Consider the following 22,908-nt stretch of genomic DNA (forward strand, 5'->3'; position numbering starts at 1 on the left):
CACTTAGAGGGCCAGGAAGAAAGAGGAGGGCTCCAGTGGGGGACAAGAATGTGGACTCTGTTTTAGGGACATTGGAGAGACTGACTGAATTGGGATGCCCTTGTGTGCATGTATGTGTGCGTGCCCTGGGCTTTGGGGGTGTATTGAATACATCTGGGGCTTGGTGGTGGTGGGTGGAGGGAAGTGCCAGAACTGATTGAAGGGCACAGGGAGAGGGGCTTGGAAATAGGTCTTCTGTCAACCTCAGAGGGAATCTGGGAACGAGGTTTCACCATCCTGTTTGTTAAGTGTTGGGAAGGGGAGTCAGGGCTTCCCTGGTGGCTCAGGGGTAAAGGATCTACCTGCCAATGTAGGAGACTCAGGTTTGATCCGTGGATCAGGAAGATCCATCCCCTGGAGAAGGAAATTGCAACCCACTTCAGTATTCTTGCCTGGGAAATCCCATGGACAGAGGAGGCTGGAGGGCTACAGTCCTTGGGGTCACAAAAGAGTCAGACATGACTTAGCAGCTAACAACAACGAGGGGAGTCGGGCATCCTGATAATAGTAGGAAGAGGGGACTGCAGTCTGGGGTCCTGGGCCCCTGCTTTGTACTCTAGAAGGGTCTGCCAGGCCCTTCTAGGCCAGCACCCTTCCCCTGGCGGCACCAGCCTGAGCTTCTCATGAGGGGTAGGACTCTCGGAAGCCTCCCTCTCACCCTGTCAGAGGTAGTGGATTCTCGGAAGGCAGCCACAGCCAAGACTGTGAAACCCTCAGGACTGCTGCGGCGTGGGGGTCGGGGGGAAGGAGAGCTGTGGGGCCAGGCAGGGACTCCGGCAACTAAGGCCTTAAAGAGCACACAGATGGGGGCCTGACTTCTTCAAACCATCAGAACTTGGCGCATTCACCTCTCTAGTCCTTGCCAGGAATGCGAGGGCCCTGAGGGCTTACTGTGAGGGAGAGCTGGGGTGTGGAGGGGAGGAGAGTGTGCCCTCCAGCACATCCTCAGGCAGTGGGGGGTTTTCAAGCACCATTTCTGAGCTCAGCCTGTGCTGGGTACCCCTCCATGCCCAGCCTCCCCACCCCATCCCAACACACACACACACACACACACATACACACACACACATATCCTTCCATGGACAAGTGTAAATTGTTTGCCGTTTGGCCAACAGCCCAACTGGGTAACATTTTTACAATGTACAACATGTTTGCACTTACTGTCTTCTCTAATCCTTGCTATAATCCCGTGGGGTAATAGCTGGGGATCAGACAAGGCTGTTTCCTACCTTTCAGCTTTTTTGCCCTGGATCACACAGTCAGTGCGTGAAGTGAAGGTCGGTCATCCGATATGTACTGAGCTGCTCTGCTCAGGGTTCTAGACCTGGAGGTCCCTCAAGCCGTCACATCTCCCAGCAGCCCTGCATGATCTCTGTTTCACACTGAGGACAACGAGGCTCAGGGAGGTCAGGCAACTCCGTCGAGCTTACCCAGTGATGGGCAGACGGTCTCCTAGCCCTGCTCCCCAGAGAGACAGGCTGTGCTTCTGTCTCATGGAGACGCTGTAGGAAATGTTGCTGTGACTTGGCAAAGATGGAGGGTCCCCCTTTCTCAGGGATGTGTGGTGGGGACAGAGCTGAACCAGGCCTCTAGTCCTCAGGGCAAGTTTGAGTTCAGATCTCACCCTGAGGGGTGGTGCAGGGCAAGTGCTGGAGGGAGACGGACCTTCTGGGAAAGAAGGGTCCCAGGCCTAAAGAGATGGGAAGACGAAGGAGACCAGTCAGCCCTCCGGCCATACCAGCAGGGCCTCTTTTAGCTCCTACTTGTGCTCAGGGATAACCTATAGACACACTCTGGTCCCAGGGCCACAGAGTGGCCCTGTGGGGCCCCGAGCAGATGCCTGAGTCAGTCAGGGGACCCCTACACCTGCCCAGGGAAGTGGGCCAGGGGTGAGGTAGGCCCCATGCCAGGGAGGGTATTAAATGAGTGTCCAGCTAATTTGCATGTCCTAATCTGCCATAAAATGAGCCCCAGGGGCAGCATTAAGCTGTCAGCTTCTCTCTACTTCCTCCCCCTACGTCCCCTTGCGCACACGGCCCCCCACATTCCTGTATCGCTTAGGCTCCACGTGTTCCCGTTTACCTGTCCCCTCAGTGTCAGTAAAATACAGTCTCCATCATTTCCCAGCAGGAGCCCAGAAGGGGAGAGAGAAAGAAAAATAATGGAGCAGCAGGGGGACACAAATGAATCGACCCTAGTCTTTCAGCAGCCAAGCACGGGATGGGGTGCTAGCTACATGAGCCCTGTCAAGACCCAGGCAAAATTCCGCCACCGCCACAGGCAGCCAGCATTCCATCTATTCTCCATGCGTGGATAATGCGGGGAGGACGGGTTTTGTTGTTGTTCCTCTTGACTTGGCTTTGGAGTAAATATGGGCAGTTTGTGGGGTGGTGTGAAAGCTCTAGCCTGCAAGTGAGTTGGAACTGTTTCAATCCCAGCTCTGGCACCTGGGCCCTGGGCAAGTTGCTCACCTTCTCTGAGCCTTCTCCATGTAGTCAAGAGTGACAGCAGCCACTTCCTGAATGTGGTCAGAAGGAAATAAGAGCATGAAGATGACAATGCCCAGCACCTGTGAATTTGTGGCAGCAAATGTCACTAGTTGCTTTGTCCTGGTCCAAGTTACAGTGAGTTTTCATTCCCTCGGATCCTTTCTGGCTCACTGATGGGTTACGAGTTGCTTCTTCCTGCTGGATCCCTTGAGTCAGGAATACTGGGTCCTTGTCATTGGTCTGTTGTTAGTTCTGACCACAGTACCTGGCATGGGGAGCTGTTGAGAAGGTTTTGTTCAGTTGGTCTGCACTGCAGTGACTGGTCTACAAAGCAGATGAATGGCCAAGAGGTGACTTGGTTTCCTGTAGGATCATAGCTGAATCAGAGCTGGTGCCTTCTTGAGTAACTGCTGGGTAGCTTCCGCCCCAGGCTTTCCTGATAGCTCAGACGGTAAAGATAGCTCTGCCTTTAGTGTGGGAGACCTGGGTTCGATACCTGGGGTGGGAAGATCCTCTGGAGAAAGGAAATGGCTCCCCACTCCAGTATTCTTGCCTGGAGAATTTCAAGGACAGAGGAGCCTGGTGAACTATACAGTCTATGGACACGAGTTGGACACGACTGAGCAACTAAGCACACAGCAGTTTCTCCTTCACCTAGCAGCCCATGTCTCCCTATCTCAGGACTTAACAAATCAGTAGGTGGAATCTCTACACACACACCACCCTCCTCTGCCCAAAGCAGCCACGGCCAATGAGCCTTCACCTAGGTTGGATTTTGGATCTCTGTGGAGACAGAAAGGATGGGTGGGGGCTTGCTCCTTCAGAAGGGGCTAGCTTGGCTGGCAAACTCCAAGGATAAAAGAGGAGAGGACAGGGGTTTTGGATCCAGTCAGCCCTGGATCAAATCCTGGTTCTTTCATTTGCTAATAATCTGATACGGGCAGCTTACATGACTCCTGAGAGCCTCCATTGAATGACCAGGTATTAACAATACCTTCTAGGTATTGTTTGAAGTTTGAAGACACGTGTATCACTGCCTGGCAAATAGCCAGCTCTAAAAAAAAGGGGGGGAAGGAGAGGGAGAAGCACCTTTCCTCTTGTAGCTTCCACCAGCCAGAACTATACATCTACCATGTGATTGCGTGGGAATTTGAGGATGACCCTAACCACCTCCCAACTAGAGCTGTGGGGCTGCTCACGCTAAGCCCCCTCCCTCCATCTCTCCCCTGGGGGTCCAGGATTCAGGAAGAGCCTTTTTTTCCTCCACAGTTTGCTATTAAATGCTCTGAGGGCAGGAAGGCAGCTTGCCTCTAATTGCAGCTGTCACCCCCCACCCGCATCAGGCAGAGTTCAGCCAGGAGAAGGCGAAGGAGGAGGAAGGGAGTGCCCTCCTGGGCAGGCTCGGCCCAAACAGGGACCCACATTGTCTTTGCCCAGCCCGTGGGTGTTCCCCACCCAAGTGGGCGGGCCCTGGATCTGGCAGCAGGCTCTCCGGGCCACATGCCCAGCAAGGCTATAGGTGCAGCCTCGGTGCCGGAGCGGAGCCACTGTCCCCCCACCGCAGATTGTTCTGGATGAGGGGAGGATGAAGCCTGAGTGTGCATTTCTTCTTGGCTCACCCTCACCTTGCTGGTGAATTTACAGGTTCTGGTGCCCAGGGTGGGGGTTGTGCCCCAGGAACAGGGTGCTGCGGAAGGAGTATGTGGAGCTCTAGAGCCCAGCATCTGCTCTTTAGTCAGCCACTGCCTGCAGCCCTTCCTTGGATGGGACAGCATATCCAGGCTTGCTTCCTCATCTGGAAATTGGGAATATTACCTGCCTTTCTTGCCCATTTACAAGGGAAATCATGGATATGAAAAGGATTCCAAACATTTAGCATGCTATACAAATACTGGCTTTCTTTCCTGTGCTTGTGGAAAGGCGTGGGCTTCCCCATGCACTCCTTACACACACACTCCTTATTCAGCTGTGGCCCAGGGTCTGGGGATGGGCTGAAATCTCAAAGGCAACAGAAGGCAGTGGGGTGGGAATTTGCTGCTCTGCTCCCACTCCCAGGAGGGCTGGGCTTTAATACCTGTGCCTGGAGCAGTGCTTTGCCAAGGAAGCACACGAGCCTGGGGACACGAGAAACAAGGTCTTTATTGGCGGCACCTCTGGGGAACCTGAGGCCCCAATGCCAGATTCATGCAGAATGTTCAAGTGAGGTCTTTGGGGGCAGTGAAAGAATGTCAGATGGATTTCCTGGTCTCCTCCCTCAGGCCCTCCCCCTGCTGTTACCTCCAGCCCGGTAGAAACACACACACACACACACACACACACACACACACACACTACACACGACACACACACACACACACACACACACACACAGTGTCTCTCTCCCTCCCTCCCTCTCTCTCTCTGTCCAGGAGCTCTGCCCTCCCCCGCCAGCCAGCGCCTGCCGCCTCTCCCAACTACAGGCCTGTCAACCCAGCTCCAGACCCTCTTGCTTCCTCTTCGTCCTGTCTTGGGGGAAGGGACCCCGCCTGGCCTCTTTCCCAGGGGCCCAGCACTGGGACCTGGCCCTTTGGGGTTCAGTCACATTTCTGTCTCTGGGATTCAGACCCAAACAGCTGTGTTAATATCAAAGCCAGAGGGTGAGGATTCCAGGGCCTTGGGGCAGCCGGTGGAAGCATTCTCCCCTCTTCTGGGCTCCGAGGCACCTGGGAAGGGGCAATGTCCAGAGCCCTTGGAATGGCTCCGCTTCTTGACCTTCTGGGAGCGTCCAGCTCGGGGCTCAGAGGCCGTGGGTGTCACCCAGCCTGGTTTCTCCTTCAGCAGCCGGTCGCGGTCAGGCCTCACGCTACGCAAGAACTTCCTGAAGATGTTTGCTGTCAGGGCGAATCTGCGGCCCAGCTCCCGAGGCTGGCCCCTCCCTCCTTTGGGCTCTCCCACCTCCTCTGTCTCACCCTTCTCGCCACCCTTCTCCAGTTCTGGCAAGTCCAGCCAGTTGCCCACCAAGTCCGCAAAAACGTTGTCCCCTAACACCAGAGGCTGTCGATTCCGGCCCCGGGACATCAATGTGGAGGTCCAGTCATCAGGTTCTGCCACCTCTGGCCCCTGCTGGGCACACGTCTGGGGCTCTGGCAGCGGTGTCCTGGGCGGGGTGGCCGGCTCCCTCCCACACACACTCCTATGCGACGGAAACTTGGCGCTGCTGGTGCTGCCAAGAGAAGCTTGGTTGGAGGGGGAGCAGGCCCCAGGTCTGACAGGACCTCTGCCGCCCTCCCACTGAGGGGGCTTGAGCTGTGTCCGGGGGCTTTCGGGAGAACCTGGGGCAGGACCCCCTCCAGAGATCTCCAGCTGCTCCAGGGCCGTCTGCACCTGCAGGAGCTTCAGTTCTTGCAGCGCCCCCATCATACAGTTCATCTGATCCTGCAAGCCATCACCCACTTCCTTCATGGACATCTGCAGGGGAGAGAGCACAGGGCCCGTGAGCCAGAGGAAGGGTTGCTCCCCAAATATACACCTCCAGGGTCACTCCAGCCTGCCGCTGACCTCGCCTCTGTATGGCCTAGATAGTGCAGATCAGGACCGGGAGAGGAGGAGTTTTAACACAGATATGGCTGGATTAAGGAAATAATATTAATGGCAGCTGACTTGCTAAGGCAGGCACTGTCCTAAGCTACATATAGGTATACACACATGCATATGTATAAATTAATCGAAATTTAATCTCTCCAACTACTCCATGAAAAGTGTTTGTTGCTCAGTCATGTCCGACTCTTTGCGACCCCATGGACTGTAGTCTGCCAGGATCCTCTGTCCATGTGATTCTCTGGGCAAGAATACTGGAGTGGGTTGCCATTTCCTTCTCCAGGGGATCTTCCCAACCCAGGGATCAAACCCAGGTCTCCTGCACTGCAGGCAGATTCTTTATTGTCTGAGCCACCAGGAAGCCCACTCTATGTGAAAGTGAAATCGTTCAGTCGTGTCCGACTCTTTGCGACCCCATGGACTGTAGCCCACCAGGCTCCTCCGTCCATGGGATTTTTCCAAGCAAGAATACTGGAGTGGGTTGACATTTCCTTCTCCAGGGGATTTTCCCAACCCAGGGATCAAACTTGGGTCTCCTGCATTGCAGGCAGACACTTTACCGTCTGAGCCAGTAGTGACTAATACTGTTCCTATTTTACAGATGAGGAAACTGAGGCACATAAGTAACTTGCTCAAGATGACATAGATAGTAAGAGGTGGGGCCGAGATCAGTGTGAGGGTACAAAACCTTCTGTGTCCATCTGTGTCCTCTGTGTCTCTGCCTACTTCTCTTTAGCCTCCACGAGACAAGGATGACGATGACAATAACAGTTTGTGAGCAGTTACTGTGAACAGGACTTGAGCTAAGTATTTTGTGCACACCATCTTGTTTCATCTTTATATAAGCCCTAGGAAGTTGGTATTATAATTCTCATGTTAACAGATGCATTAACCACAACGCAGTCTGAAGTAACTTGCCTAAGGTCATCCAGCTCATGTTGCTGGGATTCAAACCCAGGACATCTTACTCCCAATGCTAGCACCACCTCGGGAGGGCTGGGCAGTGGAAGAGGGTTGAGAGGAACGTTAGGGGAAGCGGAGGAGCTCAGAGAGTAGGCCTGGGGTTTCATTTCACTGCTGTTCACATTTGGCTGGTCAGGAGAGAGCCCTCTGCCCAGCTCTGGGGCTTCCCAAGTGGCACAGTGGTAAAGAAACTGCCTGCTAATGCAGGAGACAAGGGTTCAATCCCTGGGTCGGGAAGATCCCTGGAGAAGGGATGGCACCCCACTCCCTTGCTTGGAAAATTCCATGGACAGAGGAGCCTGGTAGGCTGCAGACATGGGGTCACAAAGGGCTGGACACGACCGAGCAACTGAGCATGCACGCACGCTGCTCAGCTCTGCCCAGCCCTTCTCGCCCTCCAAACACCTGTCCTCTCTCAGCTGCTCTGACTTGGCTCCAGCGCTCTTCCTGTCTTCTTGGCCCAATTGGTTACACTGCCCTCGCCAAGAGTGGGGACAGGGTCCCCAGCCCCGTTGTGAGTGTCTAAGGCCCGAGCCCCAGGTGCCAGCTGGAAGGGGCTGAGAGACTGACTTGGGTGAGGGCCCAGTTTGGAGGCTGGGCAGGGGATGTTGCGTCTGATAACATTCACAAGGTTCCCGTCCCTGGGGCCCAAGCTGCCTTGGTCCTGCCTGCTCCCTCTCCAGATCTGCTCAACTTACAACAGCAAACCTCATGTGAGGGGACCATCTGTTTCTTAAGCCCCCTGGAGACCTGCAGGGATCATTTTACCTCCCAGCTTTGTCCTAAGGCACAGGGCTCAGCCCGTGGGGTGCAGGGCTGGAGGGGCTCAGAGGGGAGCACAGAGGCTCTGCAGCACTGTGCTGGCAGCTGACCCTCTGGTGCTTTGGGGTCAGGCCCGCCCCTGCCAACTTTGGCTTTGGTAGGGGTTAGGGGCCCTGGCCAGGCTTCCCTGGTGGCCAGGCTCTCCAGAGCCAGCGGTGCTAACCGACCATGGAGGACTGACCATCCCTGAAGCCAAGGAGGCCTTGGCTGAGTAAAGAACTGCCCACACTCAGCACCTCGCCCAAGAAAGAGCAAGAAGTGGTGGTCAGGCCTGAGAGCCCGGGGTCTGCCAGGCTGCTGGGAAGCATGCTCCGTCTGAGCGGTGGCTCAGCAGCTGGAGACACAGGCTGTGGTGTGGCCCGCATGTGCAGGCAGCCTCGTGCTGTCTCCTGTGCCTGCCACCTTCCTGACTCCTTCCTTTGGGGGGCAGCTTGGCCACAGCTGGAGACCCAGAGCAGAGTCAGGAGACTCTACGCCCTGAACCAAACTCCTTAGGGTCCCTTCCCAGCAGACCGCTGCTCTGACTCTCCTATTTTTGCCCCCTCCCTTGTACACTCACCCCAGCCTGGAGCCTTGGGGTCAACTTTGGCTTCTCCTCCCCGGCTCCTGGCCCCGGATGCCACACATCTGTCCTTCTACTCTCTGCAGTGCAGCAGGGGCCTCCTCGCCGGCCTTCTGGCCACCAAACCCCAGACCGCCAACCCTCAGAAGCATAGTCTGCTCCCTTATACACCCCAAGCTCTCATCAGAACCTCTTCCGTGACACTTGAAATGCTCACCCCTCTCAGAACCGCCCCAGCTCTTCTCTGCGTATGAGTGCTGCGTTGTTCATGAAACACTCATTGAGCATCTACTTCTTGGGGGCAGAGACTGAGGTCTGCACACCAGTGTGTTACCCCAGAACCCAGCCAGCACCTCTGAACCATGGAGTACCCCTGAGTCACCCCTCCTGGATTGCTTGCTGTCCTCAGACATCAGTCACTACCCAGGGAGAAAGAGTCAGGGATGTTTCTCAAGGTTTCATTTCACCAAGAGGCACGGAGTCGGAGCTCGCAGGCTTCCTTCCAGAAGGCTGAACACAGTCCAGATCAGAGGCGGTGGGAGGAATGAAATGACCCCATTCAATTTCTTCCAGTATGGAAAAATCCTTAAGAAATAACTCTGACATTTTGTACCTTTTTTTCCAGTGAGAATGAATGTGTGGGTAAAGTATGAACTCAGGGCTGCCCATTAAAAAGAGGCCCCATTTAAGTAAATAAGAGCTGAAGTTACAGCCCTATGGAAAACAATAGTGTTCTGGTTAAGATCTTGGGTACTGGAGACAGACGGAACAGGGTTCAAATCCCAGCTCTGCCATGTAATCTGGTCAGGCTATTTAAAGTCTGTCTTTTAATTTCTGAGCTCCTTCCTGGTCCAGCTTTGAACAGATGGCATGATGTAATGTGTGTTTATGTGTGGCTGTTTTCTTAGTTTAAGACTTCCTAAGAACTTCCGCCCTTTTCTTCCTCAGTGAACCTTAACACAGAGTAGTAACAGTGGCCCGATCTAACTGGCCCGATCAAGGAGAAACGTCTTGTCCAGTCCCTTCTCCCACCCTGGCCCCACACAGAGGAAGGAGGGGGGAAGGAAAGGGAAGCCTCAGCAGCCCCCTGCCCACTGTCCAGCCGGACTCAGTCAGCTGGCCATGGAGCGCTGACACTGGAGGGCAAGAGGCAGCTGTTGGGGCTGAGAATGGAAGAAGGAAGGCCGAGTCTGGGAAACAAGGAGGCCAGGGGGCGTCGGGGAGGTCAGAGCATCCGCTGAGGCCTGACTGGGAGGCGAGCTGCTGTTCCCAGCAGCCCCAGGGGAGTGATGTCACCCAAGGAGAAAGAGCCAGAGGGCAGGCTGCTGTCTTCCTCAGAGCGTGGGACGTGATCGGATCCCAGGGTGTCTCTTGCCGAAGGGCGGCAAGAGAGAGCGGTGCTGGGTGGCTGTAAAAGAAAGGGGCCGAGTCTGAGAGAATCCTGAGCTAGCAATGAACAGCCAGTCCCCATCTCCAGGCTGCAGGTGCTGAGCTCCTCTCTGGCCTCCCGCTGCCGAATCACACCCGACTTTCCCCAGTCGTGTCCGACTCTTTGTGAACCCTTGAACTGTAGCCCGCCAGGCTCCTCTGTCCATGGGATTCTCCAGGCAACAGTACTGGAGTGGGTTGCCATTTCCTCCTCTAAGGGATGTTTCTGACCCAGGGATCAAACCTGGGTCGCTTGCATTTCCGGCATTGGCAGGCGGATTCTTTACCACTGAGCCACCCTGGGAAGCCCTGGAAAAGTTGCAAGACGGTCAGCTCACACACACTCATACATGCCTGTACACACGTGTATGCACACATGCACAGAGGGAGCCTGCTCCCCCACTCAGCACAGTACCCACGACAAGTGTATCCTGTGTGAATCCTTTCGGAGAAAGGTCTCACCACCTCCTCGCATCCACACCACCCCCACAGTCCATCTCCCACCCCCAGCACTTCCCCTAAAAATTTCTTTCTTGTCAAACTTTAGTCTGTCCCGCTGCAGTCTAAACCGGCCCTGGCTTCCTCCCTGGGTCAGAGCTGGATGCCTGCAGGGCACCCCAGTGTGTGCAAGGAGCCCCATGCAGTCCTGTGGGGACCTGGGTGCTCCAGCTGACTGACTCGGCCACTCAACATGACACGGACTCACCAACCTTTTGTACTTTGGTCTGAGTGTAAAATGATAACCCCTTGCGTGCGTGCAGCACTTGCTCTGTCTTCTACGTGACCGTGACCACAATTACTAGGAGGCTGTCAAGGCAGGTGGAGTTATCCCCACCTAACGGATTAGGAAACTTGGGATCTGGGAGGTTTGTTTTCTCCCTCAGTGTTTGCCCGAACACAATCCCCTAGACTTTCCATCATGATTTCATCATATCTATAAATGACCTAGGCTCCTATTTAATACTTTCATCTGTTCATGTGAATAAATGTTTTTATATGGAAATTTATATGAAACGTATATCACTTTCCATAAATAGATGGTAACACTTTCTTTCTCTATTTAAAACTAAGTTTTCAGCTGAGCATCTCCTGATATCTTGAGCACCTCCAGTGGAAACACTGATCCATAGAATGAGGTTCCAAGGTGGATTAGGGGGAGGACTGGATGCCACGCCTGGCCGGAGCTTTCCATGTCATCATAATCCCTGAGTTCGCAGCCTCGTGGGATTGTTGGGAGAAGAAACCAGCACTATCAGTGCAATGTGTAAGGGCAATTTTATCATCACACAGGGAGGAAGAGGACGAAGTCTTGGAGGAACTCCAAGACCCAATTCAGTTCATTTTCACGGAAGGCATCTCTTTACTGACTCATCTAAAAGAGGAAAAGAGGAACTGCTTGCCTGGGGCTGAAGGGGAAGATGCTGCTGGGAGGCCAAACCCCACCATCCCAGCCCTCCAGCCCTGAGCGCTCAATGTGTAGTGTGGTGTCAGCTGTCTGTGGACAGCTCCCCCCACTCCTTGGCACTTGCTGGGCCTTTTGTGGTGTGGGAGGAGTCAGGATGGGAAAATGTAACACCAGCATCCTCGGCAACCTTCCCAAGCCCTCTCCTAGGCCCCTGACTGATCCCACAGCTGTGCCCTGCATCTATCCATCTCACGCCCTCTCCCAGCTCAGCCAGAATCCTTTGACACAGGCTCCAGCTTTGCCCATAGACCTGGCACTGTGCCCTGCTTCGCTCCCCCCACCGCCATTACTCACAAGATCCCCACACAGTTCCTTTCAACCCCTCTGGAAGCTAGAAGGGGGTTCAGGGCCGGAAACGGGAAAAGCCCCACTTTTGCCAAGTGGCCCATTCTGCAGCTCAGTGAATAGGGACCTTCACAACCCGCTGCTCTTGGCTGGAACTCTCAACAGGAAGGTAAAGCAGAAACTGTGCCAAGAGCTGGAGGAGGGACGGGTGTGAAATGCATGAGCCCACTTTCCAAATGAACAATCTACTGGGGGGCCATGTGCCTGGGCAAGAGGCAGACAGACTGAGAGAGGAGCCCAGTCTTGCCCCTGTAGGGAGCTCAGCTCCCAGCCTTACTTTCCCTGTCCAGCTTTAGCCCCTCTCCACTGCAGCCAATCAACCCAATTCCTTAGGCATCCAAGGAAACCCAAAAAACTATCTTCCTTTTCTCCTTTCTGGTTTGGGTCTTCATACTCCACTGCATGGACTCTTGTAGTAACCTTCTAACTCATCTTCCTGCCTCAATTTCCTCCCTCCCCTGCCATTTCCACCCCCTACCACCTGCTAGATCCCAAGGTACATCTCTAATTACTCTAATCATGCTGCTCTGATCTTTTCACATAGGGAAAAGATCAGACTCTTTAGCATGGCATTCAACCCCCTGACCCCCACCACCACTACAGTAGTCTGCTCTCAACAGCTCTTTCAGCCCTGTTGCCATTATTTCTCTACATATACCCTATTTTCTAGCCAAACTCACGTGAGTCTTCAAACCTCCCCTCTAAACAGTCTTCAAACACCCCTATGCTTTCCATCTCTGCATCTTTTGGTCACATCACTTCATCCTCTGCCTGAAATGCTGTTTTTCTCCTGTTCCTGTCCCTATTTATCCCTCAGGGTCTGATTCAAATGTCACCTCTTCCATGAAGCCTTCCCTGATCTGCTAGCTGGAGGGACTCTCTCTCTCTCAGAGCACTGAATGCATGCCTCTCATCAAGCACGTATCCTCTATTTCTGTGCAAGAGACCTGCATGCATATGCTAGCTCTGAGTGTGAGATCTGCAGTTAGACTGGCTGGGTTTGAATCCTAGCTCTGCCACCTATCAGCCCTATACTGCGGCCAAGTCACTTCACCTCTCCATGTCTCATTTATCAAATGGGAACAACAGAACTACAACTTCTCAGGGCTTCTCTGGCAACTGACATAATACATGAGCTATCTGGCATATCATATCAAAACTTGTGAACTGATATTAACAGTTAATAATTATATTAACAGTAATATGTTATTATTATCACTCCTATTAAACTGTAAGTTCTCAGAAGGCAAGATCAGTGTCTGTTTATATTTGTAGCCACAGTACTAGTGCCTGGCAAAGTGCTTTAAACATAGTAGGAACTCAGTAAGTGTGTTCTGAGAATGAAAGACACACGCATACCAGTCTGATTAGTTCATCACGGTGAGGGTACCAAGTGCCTACAGCACATCAGCTACTGTGTCATATGCTAGGGACACACAGCGGGGGAGGCATGTGACATAATCTTCACAGTAGCTCTATACAGTAGGTATACTGTTTTTATTTTTATTATTATCTTCATTTCTTGGGATCTTAATTCCTTGACCAGAGATTGACTACATACCCACTGCAGTGGAAGCACACAGTCTTAACCCCTGGACCACAGAGAAGTCCCTAAAGTAGGTATTTTTTTAAAAAAGACATTTTACAGATGAGAAAGCCAAGGCACAGAGATGCCAAGTAATCTTCTAGGGTCACACAGAGCCAGGATTTGAGTTCAGTTGGACCTGGAGACCCCAAACCCTGTGCTCCACGCTCTTCCCACTGAGTACATCACCCCACATAGTCTAGTCCAAAGTCATCTCACCCTAGATCTAACCATCAAGGGCGATCACACTATGAGATCCTTTGCAGAAGCGGTTTTCTGCCTCAGGAAGTTTGCTCTTTTGCCCCAAGGGCTGGAGGCTGTTCTTAAATGTATCTGCTTTATCACCTTCTTATCTCCTCCTTATTCTGCCTTTATGCTCCGGTCCTCCTCCATGTACCAGAACCTCCTAAACTTGTGGCCACTAGTGGCCAGACAACTGCCTTCTAGGAATAAGTTTTCCTAGAAGGACCTTCCTGGCCTGAGAGAAGTCTCCCTGCTGCTTCACCATGCCTTAGCTAGGACTGACATTCCAGAAGCTGACTTTATCAACTTCCTCCTCCTCCAGGAAGCCTTCCCGGCCTGACTATACTTGACTCACCCATTATGCACTCTATTTACTCTTCTACACTGATCTGAACTCATGAGCGACACCCTGTGAGCATCTTGTATCTGCTTCCTCTGTGTGCCTGTGTCTACCCCATTTGTTGGGTGCCCTCAAGGGAGCAGCATATAAGGAATAGCTGGTTCCAAGGCCCGTGTTCAGGCAGGGCCCCTCTTTGGCTGCTGGAGTGAGGAGAGATATATTCCCTACTGAATAGCTACAGCCTGACCCTCTCACCCTAATGAAGACGTGTGTCAGCTGCTGCTACTCTCCTGCTGCATTTCAGCCCTGAAACCAGATCCCCATCCTCTTCTGAACAGGGGAAAAGGGCTAGTCCTATAGACATCAACCTAACTAAGCCAGAATCCCCCAGTCCTCAGCCTCCCTCCAGAGCTCACTTGTTACAATGCAAATTTTCTGCCTCAGAAAATTGGGAAATTCTGCTACTTTGGTTTTGCAGGAACACACTCTTCTTGTCTAGATCTTCTGGGCCAAGGGCAGGACCAGGATGCAAGAGAGGAGCTCAGAACACCCTCGACAAAGATAATTTCACAATTTATTCTTCATGTTTCCTTTTCCAGCAGCTTTAACCCAGAGTCTTCAGGACATATGTTTCTTAAAGGGGATTTAATGGCATAAATGAACGTAGAACTTGACTAGTATTAGGTGAGTGCCATTCTTGGGCACACACTAAGTTAAGGCAAAGCCAAGCAACACACAGTCCCTCCTGGGTGGGAGAGGAAGATTCTGCCTGAGATGAACACACTCACACACACACACACACACACACACACACACACACACAATTTAAGCTCATCACACATACTAAATATAAGCCTTTCCCGCGCCATCACAGACCTTCCTAACCTAGCCACGACCAAGCTGCATTGAATTCGAACCCCAAAATCCTTAGAGGAGCCAAAAGGCTGAGCCTGAGCTAATAGCTCCACTTTCTCCTTCACTCCCATTGGGAAAACAGAGGAACTGCGATTTGGCTCTGTTACCTAAGCCCTGGGCTGAGGCGTCAGGGAGTGAACAAGACTCTGATAGCTCTGCCTGTCACTCTACTTGGTCTCCTTTCTGGGCAAACTGGCACTGGGGAGGGGGCGGAACACCACGGGTGGAGGAGGGTGCAGAGCTCTCCCATCTGAGTGTCATTCTGGGCCCCAGGCCAGGCATTTGGCTCCCTTTCCAAGAGAGGCAAAGGCTGAAGCTGCTCAGACAAAGGGCCAAATGAAAGCTAATGGGGAGTTGGGTGACTTCAGCCTCTCCCCTTCCTCCTCCCGGAGACTGGGGCTCAAGTCCTTGGCAGGAGAGGGTGCAAATCAAGACCTGGAGCTCAGCTCTGTTCAGATTCCTGTTGCCTCTTTTATTCTCCTGGCATCCACAAGCTGTCTTCCTCCCCTCACCACCTCCCACCTAGGGTGCTCTAAAAAATGCAAATCAGTGGGATTTTAAAATTCAAGCCCATGCCAGGAACACCCACAAACCCTCTATTAAGGCAGATCCTGAGGTGGGTGGTGTGGTCCCAGATTCCAAGCAAAAAAAAGAGGATTCTGTTAGATTCTTTTCTTGACTTGAGTCTTGGACTTCAGACATCCTCTTGGTGACCTTGACTTTTCTCTCCGGTATTGGACAAATGAATGGGAAAAGTCAGAATTGTGTATGTGTGGGCTGGGACCAGCCATCCCAAACTGACATGGAAAGCATGAGAAAATGAATATGGGAAGGGACATGATGGAGACTCTTCTGTCCCTCATCTAAGAAGCAGTTCCTCTGCGTAAGGTTCCCATCTGAGTGTGTCACCACAAAAAGGGCTTCAGGAGGAAGTCCCAGAGAAATGGAGTGGGACAGACAGGAAGAGTGCCTGGGCCACTTGACCAAGAAGAATCAAAAGGGACACTGCTGCTGTAAGCTCCCCCTCCTCCCCAAGCTGGCCCCTGACACAACTGCCAAGCTCCCTCCTCAGTGTGGAGAGCGGGAGAGGCTGTCCGGGACTCTGGAGAGCACGGGCTGATACTTTCTGGATCCAGGTCTGTTGTCGTGAGCCTGGATGCCCCTGGCTCTGAAGAGTAAGAAGAAAAGGGACGGGAGAAAAGTGAGACCGAAAAAAGGTCGACTCCAAGAGAAACAGACTAAAGGGGACAGAAAGAGACGGAGGCAAAGCCCCAGGAGAGCCTGCTTGACAGGGATGGGCGTGGGGGCCCAGGTGCGGGGACGTCCGTAATACCTATCTGAATTCTGGTGGTGGAAAGAACGAGAGAGGTGGCAGGTGTGAGGGGGTGGGATAGAAAGTCTGTGAGAAGCAACGTACCGCCCCACAACGGAGTTTCAGCGGGGCGCCCCTCTCCCCGCTTGCGCGATTTCCATCCTCGCTCCCCACTCCCCCAGACGGTGCCACTTCTAGCCCCCGCAGCCAGTCCTCCGCACGCTCGCTCCGCACTCCCAAGCCCAGACCTGACATCTGGCTGGGCCTCCGCTCTCCCGCTCGCGAGCTGCCAGGCGGCGCCCCTCCTCCCGCGCCGGGCCCTCCCCCGCGGGTCCAGCTGCCAGCCCCCTCCCCGCTGGCAGGCAAGCCCAGGCAGACAGCCGGCCGGGCCTGCCCCCGCAGCCGCGCCAGCCCTGCCAAGCCCGGCCGCCAGGGCTGGGGGGTGGGGGTGGGGGCGGCGGTGCCAGCTCCCCTCGAGCAAGCAGTCCCCGGCCGACCTCCTGCCCCGGACAGGGTTGGGGCCGCGCACCCTCCTCCCGGCTCCCCGCGGCCCCGTGCGGCTCCCGCGGCCGGGCATCCGCGTCCCGGGTGCGCCCTCTTTGCTTCCTCGGGATCTCAGGACGCACTTCGGTCGGGACTGGCTTGGCTCTCGGTCCCTCTCACTGGCTCCTGACTGCCTCCCTCTCACACAAGTTTGCTCGCGTCCCTTTTCCCTCAGGACAGGTCCCGTGCTCCGCCTGCTAGCAGCGTCCCCTCCTCTCCTCTCCGGACCTCCTCCGCCCCGGCCAGGTAGGTACCCGTCGGGGCGGAGCAGCCTTCCCGCAACCCGGCGCCTGCTCCGCTCTTACCAGCTCCTGTTTGAGGCGGCGTAAATAGCAGTCCATTTCCCTGCTCTTCTACCTTATGCGCCCATTGGCCGGGCTCGGCTCCACGAGAAAGTCCCGAGGTGGGATCACTGATCCCACTGAACCCGCGCTCCAAACACCCTGCGCTCCGCGCCTCTCGCAGCGCTGAGCGGAGGCTCTGCTCCCAGGTCTGGACTTGGAGCCACTTCCCCTCCGCTAGCTGCGCGCGGTCCGTGCTGGGGGCGGAGGGAAAAGTGGGACAGCCTATGAGAACTCAGGGGGACGCCTTCAGCCAATGAGGAGAGCGCACAGGGGGCGCGGGCTGGGCGACCGTGGGTGGACCCTGGGGCGGGTGTGTGTGCACTAGGCGGAGACCTCCGCTCCTGGGGGCCTAAGCTAGCACAGGCGACGCCTACCTGGCCCCTGGCCTGCGCAGCGGAGGGGGGTATCTTCACGCCAGACTGTACCGACGTCCCCCAACAAATTACGTGACCCTCCCCCCACCCCGAGAGCGCCCAGTCTTAGGGATGGGCATTGGGTACCAGTCTCGGAAGAAGCTGAGTGCCTCAGTGTCAACCCAGTTTCCCAAACTCTGATTAGAAAAGGAACACCCTCCACCCCAAATGACACTCGGCAGCTCTTCTGAATTCTGAACTGTTCAAAAAAATGGACTTGGGAAGTGTGGGCTTACCTGACCTCCTAGTGTAGGGTCCTCCCGGTCCACTCCTCACCCCGGGAGCTGAGGAGCCGATGCTCGGTCCATTCACGTATTTAACCCGAAGCAAAGTAGGCTCTACTTAGTACTCCGGAGAGGGTTGGAGGTGTCCGTGCGGATACTGAATAAGACGCGCAAGCTCTCTAGCCTTAAGAACAAACATGGGGCGGCGGGACGGAATGGAATAAGACAAAAGGTTTAAAAAAAAGGTTTAAAAAAAGGTTTAAAAGGTTTTTTAAAAAAAGGCACTGTGATTTCAGGTAATGATTCTTTATGAAAACATAAAATAGGGTCATGAAATAGGGGCTGTTTTCAATAGTGTGGGCGGGGGTGGAGGTCCGTGTGCTCTCTCCCAGTTATCCTAATTCTTGCTCTGGCCACTTGCGAAGCTCTCTGTTAAGTCGGAAAAGGCAGAGGAAACTCAAAGATGCCACGATTCTATTCAACAGACGCGGCCCAAGCACCGGAGCTGTGCGAGCTCCAGCCAGGCCCTGGGCGGTGGAGGTGCCGCAGATGAATCTGAGAAGGGCCCGTAGGCCTACCCGGGCTCTCCTCCCAGCCGAACCCTGTACCCCCAACACCAGGCTCCGTGCGTGTTGGGGCTGCAGTTCCTACCTTGTGCCCAGGCACCGTGCCACCCGGCCTGGCCCGGGTTGCGGGGGTGAGGGGTGGGGGGGCTTGTTGTAGGGCACGAGAGTAATTAGCTCTATTAGACTTGTTGTTTCAAGGTAATTAACGCTGAAAGTTTGCCCCAGGCAGAATTTAGGAGGGTCCGAGTGAGACAACCGTGTAAAGACGCGAGAAACGGAGCAACGAGAGAAGGCACAAGCTTCGGCCATTCCGATCCTTGCCAACAAAGAGCGCCATCTCTGCTTACTATGGAGAGGTGAGAGAGAAAGAGGAGGGAGGTTAGCCAGGAACATCCTTAGAAGTGAAGACTGCGGAGTCCAATGGGATGGCCTCCACTTAACCCCGGGTTCTCAGCTACAGTGGACCTTATCTAGGTTTTTCGGCCTAGCCCCGAGTGCCCTCTTTGGATGAAGCTGGGCAGCGGTAGCTGCTGGCTAGAGAAAAGGAAGAAGAGGCACAGGCGGGTGAAAACCCGGTCCGAACCCTGTGTTTCGGTGACATTTCCAAGCTCAGATGCCAGCGCTCCCTTCACGGTCGCTCCCCAGGATCCCGCGTGGGTCTGAGAAGCCGACCGCCGCGGGATGGAGCTGAGAATCTGCTGCCACGTTTCCAACGCCGACCAGGAGAGTCCCGACAATACATACATTTCCTTCCGCTCTCCCACGTCGGCCACAGCCAGCGGCCAGAATGGCCCCGCTGGTCCACTCAGCTTCTCAGCGCCCGCTCCGGCTTCCCTGCAGTTGTGAGTCGAGATACCCCAAGGGCCCCTTTGGAAAAGACCCGAGGAGAGTTCAGAGTGGGAGCCACCTCCAAGGACAGAGCTGAGTACTCCAGCCCAGCTGAACTAGTTCTGAAGTTGAATCCTCTGGGACTGCCCATTAACATTTAGTCTAAGGGGGAAGCTTTATGCGGGGGAGGGTGGAAAGGGGGGAGAAAACACCACAAAATGGTTCTCCAACCCAGAGGGGTGTGCTTTGCTTTGCAGCACCCAGCACAGCGGCAACTATAGGAAGCATGGAGTTTGTGCTAGTGGTTGAAATAGTCTTGCGAATCAAGTTTCAGGTCTGATTTTTTTCCATGCCTGTGACCTCATGGATTGAAATCCTCTTGGAAGCTAGTAGGAGTATGGCTATGGTTAAAACTCCAAGAGATGCAGGCTGATCTTTTGGCAAGAATTCAGGACTGGGTAATCAGGCCTTCTAGACTATGGACATGAACTTGGGCAGACTTCTGGAGTTGGTGAGGGACAGGGAGGCCTGGCGCTACAGTCCATGGGGTTGCAAAGAATCAGAGGCGACTGGGCGGACTGAACAACAACAACAAACTGTTGACAACACAGTATGATCTCGAACAAATGCTTTCCTTTGACTGGCCTTAGTTTCCCTTCTGCTGCTGCTGCTAAGTCACTGCAGTCGTGTCCGACTCTGTGCGACCCCAGAGACGGCAGCCCACCAGGCTCCGCTGTCCCTGGGATTCTCCAGACAAGAACACTGGAGTGGGTTGCCATTTCTTCTCCATAGTTTCCCTTACTTATAGTTTAAACGTGTGAATTTACATTCATTACAAAACTCTATTTTGATAATCTGTGAAGTGGTCACGGCAAGAGGAATCCATCTTTGAGATGAAGAATATATTGTTAGCAAAGCCAAAGATTGCACACCACCCACTTTTAAGGTCGAAGCTATGGCAAGACAAAAAAAAAAAAAAAAGACCATAATCTCACTGCAGTGCTCAGAAGAGGATTTGCAGACAAGTCAGAAATGCTAGTACTGTGGTTCCCACAGGATTCTGGAGGACAATCACTGTCAAGCTCTGGAGTGCTTTTATGATCCTGGTACATTGCAGCTTTCTTGCTCTCCTGTCCCTGAGAAGAACAGCGTTACACCAGAGTGCAGGGCTATCTCTGTCTTACCTGATTTCTAAAATGATAGATCTGTCACCTGAGCAGAGCAGGAGACAGGAGTAGGAAAATGCACTGCCCTCCACTTTTTCTTTTTCCTCCTGAGTAGTAGAGAATAAAGCCTGTTGCCATGGTTGTGTAAACAGAGATAAATATTCCTGGGCTGAGGCTGGGGGGTGGGTGATAGGGGACATGATTCATTTTTGTTGAAGAGGAATCAAATGGTTCAGCCTCCTCCCTCCTGCCCCCTAAAACTCAGCCTGGGGGGAAGGTGAGATTACCTCATTTGAAAATAAATAATAAATCAAAGGTGTTGAGATTGGATGTGAAGGTACTTTCTCAAAGCCGTCCAGAGCTGGGGTGGAACCCTCAGAAGGTATCTCAGCTTTGCCCCCTGCTGGTGGGGATAAGTACTTTTCTTGAGGGAGCCAGTTGCAGCTCCTGGAGACAGTTCCTAACGGTGTAAAAACTGTGGTTTGCCCAGCCTCTCAGGGAAGGGGGTCCCCTCTGCCCCACTGCCAGAGCCTGAAGGTCCTGGCACTGATGACTGAACTCAAAGGGTTAGGCAGAACCTGTTGTGTCCCAACAGAGCTCAGATCCTAAACTAAACAATGGAAACAGTGCCATTCTTCTGGCTCCAGATCCTATGGTCCCCACCTGGACGTCTCCATCCACCAAGTCCTAGCCTGCTCTGGATGAGGCACTGCTGAGTGAGGCTGTGCCTATCTCATCTCCACTGCCAACAGAAGAGCTAGGGAGCTCATCCTTATGTGAGGAAAGAGATATGTGGCCACACGCAGTCTAGAAACCTCATTATGACATCACCCTCCCAAGGGTGGGGTCCGTGTCCCCATTGCGTTCATGCCTCCACCCCTTGCGGCTGCCAACACCAGTATCCCAATCCCTCTCCCCGCTCCCCCCATGCCTCCTGAGCATCAACAGGAAAGGCTGACCCTAGAGATAAACATGTGCTGTTGGAATGTGTTCAGATATCGCTGCGGAACTGTTTCTGTCCACGCAGAGGACCTCTCCTGGCAGGCAGGCCCAGAGGTGCTGAGCAGAGACTGTGTGTCTGGTGTGAATGCTCAGATGGTGGGGGAGGAACTGGACAGAAGCCTAACTCTTCTTAAAATGAACCTCTCAGTTTTCATGACATCTTCCTCTGTCCACCTTAGACAGAAGCCTCTTCAATTCCAACACCAGGGGAAACAGCAGAGAGACGAAGTGGCCTGTATGTTGGGAGCTCTCTAGGTTCCAAAAGAAAGATTCACTTTGGGATTTAAGTAAAAACTCTTTTGACTAGGTGGCAGAATCAAAGACTCTAGTCATAAGGAGCTCCTGAGCGTTTAGTGTCTTCAAATATAGAGCATCATTCTCCCTGCCTACAGAGCAACTGAGGCCCAAAGAGATTCATCTTTATGGTGATATAATAAAGTCTCCCTGTTTCCAAGGTAACCTTTTCCTACTGCCCTCCTCTGCAGAAAGCAGGAGACAAGGGGATTACTGGGATGATGAGCCACTGAAGGAGTGAGTCCTAGTACTTCCCCTTCTGCAGAAAAGCCATCACTCTTACACAGAGTGCTAACTTAGATGCCACTCCCACGATCATCACTTCTTTACAAATTCCCTGGGCTCTGAGACCAGGTTCTCAGTTTTACAGGCACTGAAATTTTGAGGGAGGAACACAGGAAGGTGTTGGAGGAAGCAGTAGTGGGATAGTAGTTTGAGAAAACTCCCATGAATGAATGGACTATGTCACCTGAACAATTCAGAAGGAATCGTAAGTGCAAAATTAGACTAGTCTGAACACTGAGCAGTTAGTCAATGGACTGCTCCCCACCCCTATTCGGAACTATTTGCAGTTATGGGCCTGTGCTTATAGTGATGGTCTCATTTCTGCAGGGAAGTAAACATTTCCATTTTGCAAACATTGGCTGGAAAAGCAAATATTTTTCAACTGCAAAGAACACCTGAAGAATGTCAGGGCAGAGCGAAGGGAAGTACTTATGGAATTTGTGCAAACTAATGCTGGTTGATGCAAACTGGGAAGGAAAGTGGCCAGCTCCCTGCACTCTCTGGGGAATATGCTGACATGTCTGACTCCCTAGAGGCCCAGCGCTGACTTCCCTATAATTTCATATGACCTGCAACTCAGGGCGAAAGCTAGTTTTATTACACACGACTTGGCCCTCTCCACCAGTTTCTGGAAGCTGTAAGCAAGGACAGGGCATTGGCCCCTTGCCAGGGGGAGATTTGTCAGCAAGAGAGGAAGAAGTCTACTGGCTTCTCCCCCTGAGGCCGCGGGGTGAGGAGAAGAAGAGGTCACATTTCAGGTTTGGTTTACTGCGCATCTGCTTCCATCAGGCTGGCTCCTAAGCCTCTCCTTGGTCTTTTGCAGGTGCTGAAGAACTGTCTTCACCCTGACCAGACATCAGCCTGGGGGTCCAGTTGAAATTTCAGCCTTGAGATCCTGAGGGGAACCAGTGCCAAAGGTTACAGCTGCTTCTGTGAGGGGTTCTGCTTGGCCAGAAAGGCTGGGCCATCTCCTAGGGGGTTCATGGGGAAGCGGGTGGGGTGGGCAGGGACTCATTCTGTACCGAGACAGCCTCTAGTTCCCTGAGCGGAAAGGCAACGAGGCCAAGAAACACTGCCATCACTTAAATGAAGACGCAAATGGAAGAATAGGAGCCGAACATGCAAAGGAGTTTGGGTTTTTTTTTTATTGCCCTCCCTC

The 22,908-nt window shown here is 53.4% G+C and overlaps 1 protein-coding gene across 2 annotated transcripts; it reads right to left on the reverse strand.

Moving 5' to 3' along the window:
- Positions 1 to 4,649: 4,649 nt before the first annotated feature.
- Positions 4,650 to 17,121, reverse strand: INKA2 (inka box actin regulator 2). 2 transcript variants are annotated; one of them, XM_012178558.4, is made up of 2 exons: positions 16,933 to 17,121; positions 4,650 to 5,975 (listed from the first exon to the last, which is right to left on the reverse strand). In XM_012178558.4, exons 1-2 carry the CDS (start codon positions 16,966 to 16,968, stop codon positions 5,127 to 5,129), a joined length of 885 nt encoding a protein of 294 aa, XP_012033948.3. In that variant the 5' UTR covers positions 16,969 to 17,121; the 3' UTR covers positions 4,650 to 5,126. The 2 variants fall into 2 exon arrangements, with proteins under 2 accessions (XP_012033948.3, XP_060268528.1); XM_060412545.1 differs by lacking the exon at positions 16,933 to 17,121 and adding an exon at positions 8,669 to 9,856.
- Between the last annotated feature and the right edge of the window lie 5,787 nt (positions 17,122 to 22,908).

This window comes from Ovis aries, chromosome 1 (genome assembly GCF_016772045.2).
Source record: "Ovis aries strain OAR_USU_Benz2616 breed Rambouillet chromosome 1, ARS-UI_Ramb_v3.0, whole genome shotgun sequence".
In the NCBI taxonomy this organism is placed as follows: Eukaryota; Metazoa; Chordata; class Mammalia; order Artiodactyla; family Bovidae; genus Ovis; species Ovis aries.